At 39.5% G+C, this 13,036-nt stretch overlaps 1 protein-coding gene across 7 annotated transcripts in view; it reads left to right on the top strand.

Annotated features, from left to right (window-relative positions):
* KANSL1L (KAT8 regulatory NSL complex subunit 1 like) overlaps nt 1-13,036 on the top strand; it is a 41,042-nt gene that overhangs the window by 5,823 nt on the left and 22,183 nt on the right. For 6 of the 7 annotated variants that reach the window (XM_083627629.1, XM_083627630.1, XM_083627631.1 and 3 more), the window contains exons 2-8: nt 97-1,196; nt 2,826-2,967; nt 4,988-5,185; nt 6,050-6,171; nt 8,018-8,222; nt 12,378-12,531; nt 12,926-13,024. In XM_083627629.1, the coding sequence (XP_083483755.1) occupies nt 124-1,196; nt 2,826-2,967; nt 4,988-5,185; nt 6,050-6,171; nt 8,018-8,222; nt 12,378-12,531; nt 12,926-13,024 (1,993 nt within the window). In that variant the 5' untranslated portion in view covers nt 97-123. The remainder of the gene's footprint in view (nt 1-96; nt 1,197-2,825; nt 2,968-4,987; nt 5,186-6,049; nt 6,172-8,017; nt 8,223-12,377; nt 12,532-12,925; nt 13,025-13,036) is intronic. The other variant, XM_083627628.1, reaches the window with a different exon arrangement.

The raw sequence follows: 13,036 nt of genomic DNA, 5'->3' as shown, positions 1-13,036 counted from the left end.
CTGCAAATTATATCTGGAATTTATGGCACTGCAGAAGTGGAAATTAACAGTAGATATCAAAACAATAGTTTTATTCAGTATTTGCTTTTCTTACAGGTTGGGTGTAAACTGCTTACGACAGCTATGACACCTGCTCTTCAAGAGAAAGCAATGAAAGGGCACGGTATCTGCTTATCATCTTCCTTGTCTTCAAGAGTGATGGAGTCCAATGATGCATTAGGCATGGGAAGTACCAGACCAGTAAAAGAGAAGATGAAAGACGGGTCTGTCACAAAAATTACTTGCTCCATGCTGGGGTTCCCCATTCCTCAAGCCAACCATAGCACTGATTGCTTTAACTTAAAATACTTGGGTTCTCAGTCTTCTAAACACTATCCAGTATTAATGAGCCCCAGTTCTACTTTCCATGTAAACAATAAAAATTGTGTGCAGAGGAACTCAGAAGAGCATAGCTGCTCCAAAGTGAGAAATCCGTTATGTAACAGCACTAATACACACTTCAGTCAAATTATTAATTCAGAACCTGGGGAGCAGGTCAGAGGGGAAACTTTATTAGGATCAACAAAGAACTTACCTGAAATGGGAAAACTATTTGATTCATGTTTAACTGAATCCCACAATGTAGAAGAAAGGCAGCTTCCTAACTGTAAAGGGTATCAGAAGAATGGCTTTTTGAGCAAGGCATTATTTATTAATCCTGAGACAAAAAAAGGAGACCTGTTCCATCAAGTGTGTGATGATGCCCTGGAACCAAAAGTGAACTGTAATTCCAGTACTAAAGAACAGGAATTGAATTTTCATTTACTTCAGTGTGTAAGCAAGCAACAGGCTTTGCTCAGCCGGGCCAAAAGAACTCAGAAACGTTTGCAAATACTCTTGGCAAAGCATGTTGTCAAACACTGTGACCAGCAGATGAAATGCTTTGTGAGACGCCAACTACAGAGCATGAAAGCCTTTCATGATCCATCCGGTGTTTTGGGCGGCAGCTATCATAGATGCACCAACATTAAAATGGAAAACATAGAGGCTAATACAAGTAAAGATATACAGCGTGATTTTGATGTTTCATCTGATGAAATCAAAGTGTTTGCTCGCTCAACAGCTGGACTCCTATTTCATGCGGAAGAGAGTTTGGATTCTGATGCCACTTGTAGCAGCTCAAGTGAAGATGATGATGAGCAGATTTCCAGAAAAGTGTAGGTATTAAAAGAATTGCTGAACTTCTGTGCTACAATCCTGCATGCTCAAGTTCCATGTAAATCTCTGTACATAAAGGACAGAAGATGTGATATGTTAATGACAGGATCTCCAAATCTTTTATTTTTGGAGTTAATTTCACTAAGTTGATAAAGTTTACTGATGTAAATGGAACTGCTCTTTGATCATAGCTTGTTATATGAGTCAAATTTTACAGTACAGGCAATCCTTGCTTTGCATGGGGGTTCTGTTCCAGACCCCCATGTGCATTGGCAGAGCCAGAGTAAAGCGTACTGCTCCGCCCACGTTCCACTCTTTTAGTGATCAGGTCACTTCTGGGTTTGGCACTGTTGGGAGTTGCCTGTACAAGCAGCAAATTAGTGACACTATTTCAGCACCATTGAGATGTGTTCCCTGTGGCTGGTATCATCCAGCTGTGTCATATTTTTACATCCATTGAAGTAGTTTTCCAAGGTGTTCCCAAACACAGCTCATTATAGTAGTCTAAATGCAAATCATCTGGGAGTGTGGACAAAGGTGACAGCCTATCTGTGCTTGAGGGCCTGTAGTTTGCTCACCAAGCTAAACTGGTGAAAGGCACTTCATGCAGCTATTGTGTCACGGTGGCGCTGTGGTTTAAACCACTGAGCCTCTTGGGCTTGCCAATTGCAAGGTTGGCTGTTCGAATCCGCGTGATGGGGTGAGCTCCCGTTGCTCTGTCCAAACTCCTGCAAACCTAGCAGTTTGAAAGCATACCAGCGCAAGTAGATAAATAGGTACTGCTTCAGTGAGAAGGTAAACGACATTTCTGTGTGCTCTGGCTTCCATCACGGTATCCTGTTGCACCAGAAGCAGTTTAGTCATGCTGGCCACATGACCCAGAAAATCTGTCTGCAGACAAACACTGGCTCCCTCGGCCTTAAAGCAGAGATGAGTGCCGCACCTCATAGTTAAATTCAACTGGACTTAATCCTCCAGGGGTCCTTTACCTTTTATATATTTCAAGTCTGGATTGCCAATGTTACATGGATGTTTCTCTCTCTTATGATTTTATTGGCTAACTTATGCCAATAAAGGCTAAATGAATGAAGGTACTTCATGCCACAAATGCCACTTGGACATGGCCATCCAAGTTCATGTAAAACCTGCTTAAGCCTTAGGGTCTGTATCAATTGCCTATGTTCTCTAGGCATTTGATTTATGGGAACCAGGAACAAGGCCTTCTCCGTAGTGGTACCAAAATTATGGACGTCATGTTGCACTCATGTTCTGCTTTCAGGCATTTGATCCACATCTTGTTGGCCAACAGGATGCTGGACTAGGTGGGCCATTGATTCAGCAGGCTCTTACTATGTGCTATATAATAATAATAATAATTTATTATTACGGCTATGTTTTCAACTCTGTGCAGAAATCAGACTCAATTCAGCTCTTTCTGTTTTTAGCAGATGCTTCTAAAAGACATTTTATGATACTGCTGTTTAGGCATTTTATGACTCCTGTTTAAACCTGTTACCTGCTAGTTATTGTAGCCCCAAAGGCTTCTTGTGATATCCTATGGACTCTTTTGAGTTGTCTTTCTAAAATACTGATTATCTCTTCTAACCAATGTTCTGTGTTCTTCCTAGTAACTATAGATCTGACTGGAAATGGCTAGTAGACAGAGCTAATGTTGGCTGTCGCTGGACATGGCTTCAAGCCCAGATTTCAGAGCTAGAATACAAAATCCAGCAACTCACTGACCTTCACAGGCAGATTCGTGCCACCAAGGTATTGTCAGTAAGGAAGAAAAATGGGTTATTGAAATAAAAGATTGATAGATGTTTTTTCTCTGTGTTCTGTGGTTTCTGGTATCTGGTATCTAAGCAAAAGCCATTATGTAAAATCTGCAAAGGTCAATGAAATAGTAGGCTGAGTTTGAGTGTTGTCTTTGTTTGAAAGTAGGATTGTGGTACAGAATCCATACTAAGATTTGTAGTTTACTGGGCGGCCTTGGGCAAGTGACTGTTTCCCAGCTTAATTTATTTCATTCTTTTAAAAAAAAAAAGAGGCGAGGGGGTGAAATCCATTTTGTTTTGTTCTTGTGGTAGTGAAGCTCTGCTGTGAAGCGTAGTCATGGACTGGGAACAGTGACATGAGAGAGAGGTAGAGACTAGTATAAGGAGGATGAAGAGAGGGTGCTTCTTATTTTGGTAGTTTGGAAACAAGTAAGTTGTGTGCATTGGGATGGACCAACCAAAACATTGTCTATAAGTCTCCAGTATAAGTACAGTGAGGAAGCAATAATTAATAGACAGGACTCCTCAAACACAGTCATAAACAATCGATTAAAATAATTTTCATCTTTTCTTGAAGTGTAACTAAACAGAAAAAACACAGATAGGCCACAACAATCTTTTCCCAAGGGGTGGAGAGCATGGAAGAAAATGTTATTGGAAGCAGATAGTTGTCAACCGGTACCAGCAATCTGAGTCTTGGTTTTTTAGTGATACCTGGTTCCTTGTAGATTAATCCTTATGGAAATAAAGAAAATAGCTGTTGTGGGCAAGTGAAAGCAAATCTTTATTCCCCCCCCCCAATAATTTGTATTGGTTTTCATGTAAATACAAGAACAACATATAACTACAATTAACTTGTCCAGTGGCACAGTCTTACTAAGTTTCATATGCAGTACACAGTACACAAGCAATAAGTTTTTTTATGCATTGTCAATTCAAGTATCCTCTCCACAGAGGAAAGCAGATCTTTATGCATATATTGAATTGCCTGGTGATTAAACTATTTTTTTGAAGAAAATTGGTTGTGCACTTTGCATGATGATTGAGTTCTTTAAATAAGGTAATCCAATAAAGATCATGCTTGGTAATCTAGAGGGACAGATTTAATTTATTTTTAAAAATTAAATCAAATCTTTATTGTTACAGTCAATGACCAGCATTAAGGAAACAAGATAAAAGGCACATAGAATGCACTATCAAAATGTGTATAATAAAGAAAAGGCTGGTACTCGTCAATCCAGCATCTCTTCTCAAAGAGCTGGAAATCCAAGACCTCAGCACATTGTAAAACCTGGCGAGGCTCATATGTATGCAGGCAGGCAGGCCTGGAGATAATCTGTTTTGCAAACTAACACTGTCCCAGAAACAAACAAGTTGCCAATATGCCAATATGTGTTCCAAATTGTTGACCATATAAGCCTTCTAGCTGCACCTTTTGTACCAATTGTCTTCAAAGGCATTTCCATATGGAGCAAACGACAGTAATCCAGTCTCAGTTGTGAACAGAAGATGTGTCACTGATGCAAATCTTGTTTTTTATTATTTATTGCATTTATATCCTCCTCTTCAAGGAGCTTGGTTCTCCTCATTTAATTCTCACAGCTACTATGTGAGGTAGGTTAGGCTGAGAGGAGGTGACTGCCTCGCAGTGAGATTAATGTTTGAGTGGGGGTGAGTGGGCTGATTTACAGCAACTTGCAGGTCTGATTGCTGAATCAGCATCACATCTACACTGGCCCTCAGGATGTTTCATTTAGTAGATGAAACTAGAAAATGATACAACAATCAGTACATAGATTTGTATGCCAAATTTTTGAACTGGAGCAGAAAATCGCTATAATGTTAGCTGCTTGCAAAAATTGAAGTTGCAGCTTTATTGTCATGTGAGATTATTCACCTTGTCTGTATACAGATCACACTTTGAGCTCTAAATCATTAAAGTGTTTCAGGGGGCTGCAGCAGTTTGAGAGATTACATTTGTTACACAATTGTGTTCAATTGCTGTTGTCTAGGGAATGGTGATCCTAGAAGAATTTCCAAATCCAAAGGACTTCTTAAAGAAACGAACACAATTGATGGACCATGAAGCTTTATTAAACACCACAGGGAATTCACATGCTTCCCTTGAGAGGCAGGATGCTTGGCCGGAACATGATTTCGAAATGTCACCCAGCAGTCCAACTCTGCTTCTCCGCAACATAGAAAAACAGGTATTCAAGTGAGAGTGAGCATCAGATAGAATTAGATAATTTGTAGCAAAACACAGGTACACTGTAATAGCTTATTAATAAAACAAAGTTCCATATTTCTGTAAGCATGATCTGCATAAGTTGCAGGAAGTGGGAGATTGTGTAGTGGTTTTTGTACACCCAGAAGGCATCTTGGAAGCTGTAGTGTTAGACTTGGTTTGGCAGGTCTTAATTCAGAAATTTACTTGTGAAATTCACATTGTCCAGTAACAGTGTCTCCATTTCATCTATCTGTTATGAGGATAAAATGTGATATATTTTATGTATGCTACTTGAGCACCTTTTATGTCACCCATCAGCATGATAAAGTCAAACATTTCAGTTTCAGGCAGGAGGGCTGTGGAAAAAAGTCTTGGTTTTTCATTTCCCTCCCTGACTTTTTCCCTTTCCCTTGAGCTTAGTATTCATAATTATAGTGTGATTTACAAAAGAGATTGTTTAATGTGACCATTGCAAGAATGTGTTTTGTGTTTATCTCTCTAGTGCAGGGGTGGGGAATTTATTTGGTGCAATGGTTCTGATCTTTATCTTCCTTCTACCCCCACGGGCCAACTTTGACAGGCGAGTGGGACCACCTACCTGTCAAATCATCTGAAATCATAAAGTCAGATGGGGGCGGGAGAAAGGGTGGGGCTTGGTCAAAAGAGGCTTTGCAGATGTTGCTGATTGGAAGTGTCTGCAAAGTCCCTTGCACTGTGCTTTCCTGAGCACCAGCTGATCGCTGGGTGCTTTAGAAGCACTGTGCTTTGAATATAATCCTGAGTTCTTTAGACTGTTATTTGCTGTGCATTCAATTCAAGGTTTTCCCTTTGATTCTTCTTTCAGAGTGCTCAACTGAGTGAAATAATCAGCAGTCTGATTACTCCTCTCAATCTGTCTCCCACATCATCTCCTCTTTCCTCAAAGTCCTGTAAGCAGAAAGAGTTGGCCAATGGCATCTCTATAAGGTACGTGAGACTTTCATGTATTTCATAATAACTGGATATTTAGCATTTGGGGGAATGTAATATAAAATGACAGTACAACTGTTCTTTAAATAACAACAGTATTATTATGTAAACAAACTTGCAGTAGTTTAGTATTACAAGGCTGCAATTCTACACACACTTGGGAGTATTGCTGCAATCCTAGCCCCGCCCCAAATACCTGAGAGCCCCGCCCCCATACCACTAGAACTTAATTCTGAGTAGACATAGCATTGCATGGTAAGTACTTTTAAACTCAGTAGGGCTTGCTTGTGAGGAGACATGTATAGGATCAATGTGTTTTTAAAAACTCCCTGTTTGATAATAATGAGGATGCTGTTCAGAAGAGGCTGACATGTGCTTTGAAATACTGTATATGAATTGCATAGAGCAATTACCAAGATAATAAATATATTATTTTAACGTAATAGTCTCCTTCTATTGTAATAATGGTGATATATGATAATGTAAAGCACATTAATACAACAATATAAATCACGTTTATAAAGTTAGTAAAACAAAATATAAATGAATTAAAACAATAGACTTGGAAAATAAGGTTGTTGTTCAGTCTTCTAAAATCAAAATAGTCATTCTATCATGCAATAGGAGAGGGTGAGAGATGGGATTTCAGTGCTTCTCCATTGGTTCCGCTGAAGGATCAGCAACTTTGGGCTCTTTTCCAAATTGTTCCATTCCAGCTGAACATTACAAGAATACCGTAAGGAAGAACTAGTGTTTGAGCTTGTTTTCTTGCTATGAAGTCCTTTTCCTTCTGTGCCATGCCTTCTGGAATGTAAGCCTGGGAGCAGGGACTGTTTTATTCCTAATATTTATGAGCTGCTTTGGAAGCTTTTTTTTTGGCCGAAAAGTAGGATAAAAATGTGTTAAATAAAACATAAATTAATTTTTGTTAATAATGATTAAAGATGATTGGATTTAGATGGTGGAGTAATGAGATTAGGTCGTATTCTAATGAGATTAAGAAATCTCAACTAAGAAGATGATTTCCCATGTTTTTAAAAGCTATTATGGTCTGTCTTGAATAATAAACTGAGGATGTCTCTTTAATGGTTCAACTTCACTAGGGGTCAGGTCTCATTTCTTTGCCACTGATACTTCTCTATGCTGTTTTTCTTGGGAATATTCATGTTCACAGTTTATTGCTTGCAGCAAGTACCTCTGTGAAAGTACAGTGGTACCTTGGGTTAAGTACTTAATTCGTTCTGGAGGTCCATTCTTAACCTGAAACGGTTCTTAACCTGAAGCACCACTTTAGCTAATGGGGCCTCCTGCGGCCGCTGCACCACTGGAGCACAATTTCTGTTCTCATCCTGAAGCAAAGTTCTTAAGCCAAGGTACTATTTCTGGGTTAGCGGAGTCTGTAACCTGAAGCGTATGTAATCTGAAGCGTATGTAACCCGGGGTACCACTGTATAGAGAAATTATGGAGCAATGTTGGAAGGTTTAGAAGTTGGGCTCCCAGCTTTAGAAGATCTAATTAAACCAATATGAAGAATAATGTATGGACAAGCAAATCAATATATGTACATTGCCTAGAGCAGCCTTTCTCAACCTTGTGTCCCCAGACGTTGTTGAACTACAACCCCCTTCATCCCTGACCACAGGCAGGTTGGCTAGCTAGAGATGATGGGAGTTGTAGTCCAATAGCACATGGGGCTCCAAAGTTGAGAAAGGCTGACTTAGAGTATATCACTTAATCCTGAGTACACCTTCTGATCTTGAACTTGGTGTATGGAACTCAAATATTATATAATATGCAGAGCTTATTTCTGACATCCTAGGATAATTATTTGGTGCTTTTCAGAAATTCAGAGAACAATGAGGAGATATCATGCACCAGTAGTTGGTTGGTTGACCAACAACACCTGAAGAGGAGGAGGAAAGAAAAGGCGAAGTTGAGAACATCATCTGTTGCCATGATATGTACATCTGCTCGCACTAGACCGCTTCAGAGTTTCCAGAGGAGGAAGCTGTACAAAATGAGCACTGCTTTCAATTCAAACCAGCAGGTACAAATGCATGTTTCTATCTCTTTAAGAAAGTATGTTAAGGTTCCAGCTTTGTGTGCCAGATTAGTATGGGTGTGTATCTACTACATGCTCCTGCTCTTGTTCTGTTCTGTGAGATCCTAAATTAGGGGAGAAAATTTTCAAGAAGCTGGTCAGATGCGAGGTTGACCACACATAAGGCTAAACTGGATTTCCTAAGTTGGCCTTGTTGACCACCGCAACTTCCTTTTTCTAACTAGGTGTAATGTTGGATGAAGCATTGTATATATTCATCCTTAAAAATAAAATAAAAAACCCAAATTCGATGATTCCAAATTATTTTTCTTTGTTATCCAATGTCTCACACATAGGGGGTACCCTTGTATTGTCAGCTGGATTTTCCCTTTGGGGGACAAAAGAACAGGAGAGAGAAGCAAGATATATTATGGATTAATTATACAATGAGTTTCTTTCATGTGACCATTTATATGAGTCCAGAACTGAAAGCATCTTCCATCTTGTTGGGTCATATCCTTACCCAATTTTCTGGATGACCGCCTACCATGTATGGCAGTGAGGTCACTTTGACTTGACCAGTGGGCTGGGCTGTGTTAACAAGCCGCATTCTGCTTCATACTAGTTATTTAGGTAAAGATTTTTTACAAATGGTTTAACACTTGAGAGTTAATGTGGAAGTATATAAGGAAAGAAAGCAGTGTAACTGAGCTGTGTTATTTGTTGCATTCAAACAACATGACTGAGCACTGAAATGGGTTTAAGAGGTCAGCTAGGCTGAAGTTACTTAATCAAGAAAGGTTTTTGCGAGCAGAAATGATACGCCTCCTCAAATAAAAACAGTGTCTTCACTTAGCTTCTACTGAGTCCAAGTGAGGCTAGCATGAAATTACAGTCCACGCCCCCCAACCAACAAGGAAATGCAATCTGATTTTACTACACTGTCAGCATCATTAGTACAATACTATACTGCAACATGTGGAAGACAGGAGGGCCTGGCATGCTCTGGTCCATGGGGTCACGAAGAGTCGGACACGACTAAACGACTAAACAACAACAACAATACTGCAACATGCTGCCTTGTTACAGCAAACTTCAGAATTCAGAAATGAAGCAGCAGTATTGTAGTCTGCTCTTTGCACCTAATACATATGTCTGGACAAAAACGGCAATTGAAAACTATCATACTTTGCTAAATCATAGTGCTGTATAATGAATGCTTTGAAAAGCAGGACTTGGCATGCAAGTAAACCCTGTATTGAATACTAAATTGTTTGCTACGGAAGCAATGACAAGCTTAAGTTGGATGTCTCCAAGAGCTGTTGTAAGACACAGAGAAGGAAAATTCCAAAACAACTCTCAGTTGCATTTGGGCTTCGGAAGTGTGGGAGCACATGATCTAAGTTACAGAGAGCTACTCTTGCTGCCATCAAAAACTTGTAATTGCTAGCTGTTTTCCGAGTCATAGCCAAAGGTCTTAGTAATTTGGGAGTTTATTGAAGATTGAGTTATGTGTTTGTTTTGTGTGTGTGTGTGTGTGTGTGTGTGTGTGTGTGTTAAACACACATTTACGTATAAATAGATGTATTTGTATGTATGTAAATATAACTGTTTAAGCCATCCACGCTCTTAGAGACATGACAGAATCTTCATACAAAATGCATTTTGTTTGTACAATAAAACAAATAAAACATTTCATATATGAGTTTCTTAGGAGTCAGAGGCCTAAAACTAATAATAGTTCAAAATCTCTCATATCAAATTAATGTATCTGTTCTAGTTTCAGAGTCTGGTAAAGGTGATGAGAGCATAAAGATCCCCCCCCAAATACTTACCTCTGAGGAAGTATGTTGCCATCTAAATCTGCTGTTTCTTTTTGGACTATTTATTTAATCACAAAACCTTACACAGCTGGCAGTGCTCAAGTTTAAAGGAAATTGAAAAGTTGTATCTTCTCTTTTTCTTTTTTTAAAAAAGATTTTTGCTGTTCCAAGCTAGCTTAGTTTTCCTCTTCATAGGCTCAGAAGTGCCTTAAGCTGATCTGTGTTAAATTAAGATTCGACCTAGCATAAACAGCTGCAAAGTACCTGAACTGAAATAAATATTTAATTTGGAAAATTCTGCCTTGCTGCTGTTTTTGCAAATAATCTTAAAACTTAAAATCTTAAAACTTTTAAAACAAAATATAGCATATTGCGTGTAAAGCAAGAGGAATGGAAACCTTCACAAAAATAAGTATATTCCTACAGTAACATTTCATTAATCAGGTTTTTATTTCCCTAAAGGACAGGATCACACTTCAAAACGACCTTGACAGATTAGAGAACTGGGCCAAAACAAACAAGATGAATTTTAACAGGGAGAAATGTAAAGTATTGCACTTGGGCAAAAAAAATGAGAGGCACAAATACAAGATGGGTGACACCTGGCTTGAGAGCAGTACATGTGAAAAGCATCTAGGAGTCTTGGTTGACCACAAACTTGACATGAGCCAACAGTGTGACGCGGCAGCTAAAAAAGCCAATGCAATTCTGGGCTGCATCAATAGGAGTATAGCATCTAGATCAAGGGAAGTAATAGTGCCACTGTATTCTGCTCTGGTCAGACCTCACCTGGAGTACTGTGTCCAGTTCTGGGCACCACAGTTCAAGAAGGACACTGACAAACTGGAACGAGGAGGGCAACCAAAATGGTCAAAGGCCTGGAAACGATGCCTTATGAGGAACGGCTAAGGGAGCTGGGCATGTTTAGCCTGGAGAAGAGGAGGTTAAGGGGTGATATGATAGCCATGTTCAAATATATAAAAGGATGTCACATAGAGGAGGGAGAAAGGTTGTTTTCTGCTGCTCCAGAGAAGCGGACACGGAGCAATGGTTCCAAACTACAAGAAAGAAGATTCTACCTAAACATTAGGAAGAACTTCCTGACAGTAAGAGCTGTTCGACAGTGGAATTTGCTGCCAAGGAGTGTGGTGGAGTCTCCTTCTTTGGAGGTCTTTAAGCAGAGGCTTGACAACCATATGTCAAGAGTGCTCTGATGGTGTTTCCTGCTTGGCAGGGGGTTGGACTCGATGGCCCTTGTGGTCTCTTCCAACTCTATGATTCTATGATTCTATGAAATTTGTTTGGCCCAATTGTATGTCATGTACTATTTTGTAATTATTGATAATACATGTTCAGATTTTGCATTAGTATTCATAATTAGAATTTCAAATGGAGTTAGAGGCATAGAAGCATATGCGATAACTGTTGGACTTGCCAAAAAGGGTGTAATTTGATGCATATTCAGCCAATTCCCGATGTTTTGTCTAGCTTTACATATTGATTGTTCTTATGTTCTCCTTTATTTAAAAGTTTCTTGAGCTGTCATGCTGATCCTAATAAATTTGGTATTGTGCTGCTCTTTGGTAAGTGTGCAAGCTCACACATAGTATTTAGGGATGTGGGTTGTGGCTTTGTGAAATGTAACTTCAAAATTTGACACTACTTGTCATTCTATATGACAAGTACAGTGGTGCCTCGCAAGACGAAAAGAATCCGTTCTGCGAGTCTCTTTGTCTAGCGGTTTTTTCGTCTTGCGAAGCAAGCCCATTGACGGATTAGCGGATTAGCGGCTTTTAGCAGCTTAGCGGCTTAGAAAAAGGGGGGGGAGGAAAAAAACCTCGCAGGAACTCGCAAGACATTTTCATCTTGCGAAGGAAGCCCATAGGAGATTCGTTTTGCGAAGCACCTCCAAAACGGAAAACGCTTTCGTCTAGCGAGTTTTCCGTCTTGCGAGGCATTCGTCTTGCGGGGCACCACTGTAGAATAAATTGGAGCATGCCCAATATATTTGCCTGCAGGTTGATGTTAGGTGACTTTAAAAGGAGTTAAGAAATTCATGGAGGATAAAACTACCAGTCATTATTAGTCATCATGGGGGAGCAACAGTAGGTGGAGATAATTGCTTTCATTGGATTTTTGGGGTAAGCAGAGAACGGAAGTTAAGAAAAATATTATGGATTTCATTTAGTAAAGTCAGGGATAAACTGGCTGAAGAATACCTATCTCTGGAGCAGTAGTCCTGCTGTCTTGTCCAGCTTGAACTTCAATCTGTTGACACGGTTTGCTTTAGAATGTGAACAAGCTTTAAAAAGTTTTAAATCTGTGTGCCACTTTACAGGCTATGCAACTGAGAGATGCCTTGTTTAATACAGAAGAGGTGGTTCCAGCCTCCATGTGGAGTACATATGAATTGAGCACCAAGCCCAGGACACAAAAACAACTCATATTAGAATTGGACACCTCATTCCATCCCGTCTTATCATTTCCTTCTGGTAAGTGGTTGCTTGCTATCATATGTACAGCAGAACATCCCTTTTACTGACTATTTTTTTATTATGCTGTATTTTCTGCATTCCTCCAAGGAGCTCAACGCAGTGTCAGAGACTCCCCCTGCCCCCATTTTGTTCTTGTAAGTACTCTGTGAGGCAGTTAAGATTAAGAGAAACAGTAACTGTCACTAGGGGAGCTTCATGGTTTTGTACACTCCACTTAGCATTTTCTCCACAAAACTACTGGCACTTACATAGTGGAGAGTAGGCCAGACTTCATGAATTAGCCTTTGAAAATAGGCATGCAATGCACATGTAAGTGAATAGATTTTGGGGATAGTAGATTGCAATTAGATGATTTATATTTCTTTACATAGATTGAATCTCTATTTTTCAGACACTTCTCTTCATGTACACTTTAAGACACTGCTCAAGAATTATGAGGTCAAAGGTGAATCTGCCCTTGGTTTAGAGTTAAAAATGTCTCCATCAAATGGTATGCAGTACA

This window comes from Podarcis filfolensis (assembly GCF_964270895.1).
Source record: "Podarcis filfolensis genome assembly, chromosome: 1".
NCBI lineage: Eukaryota > Metazoa > Chordata > Lepidosauria > Squamata > Lacertidae > Podarcis > Podarcis filfolensis.
This window is presented reverse-complemented; position numbering and strand designations above follow the sequence as displayed.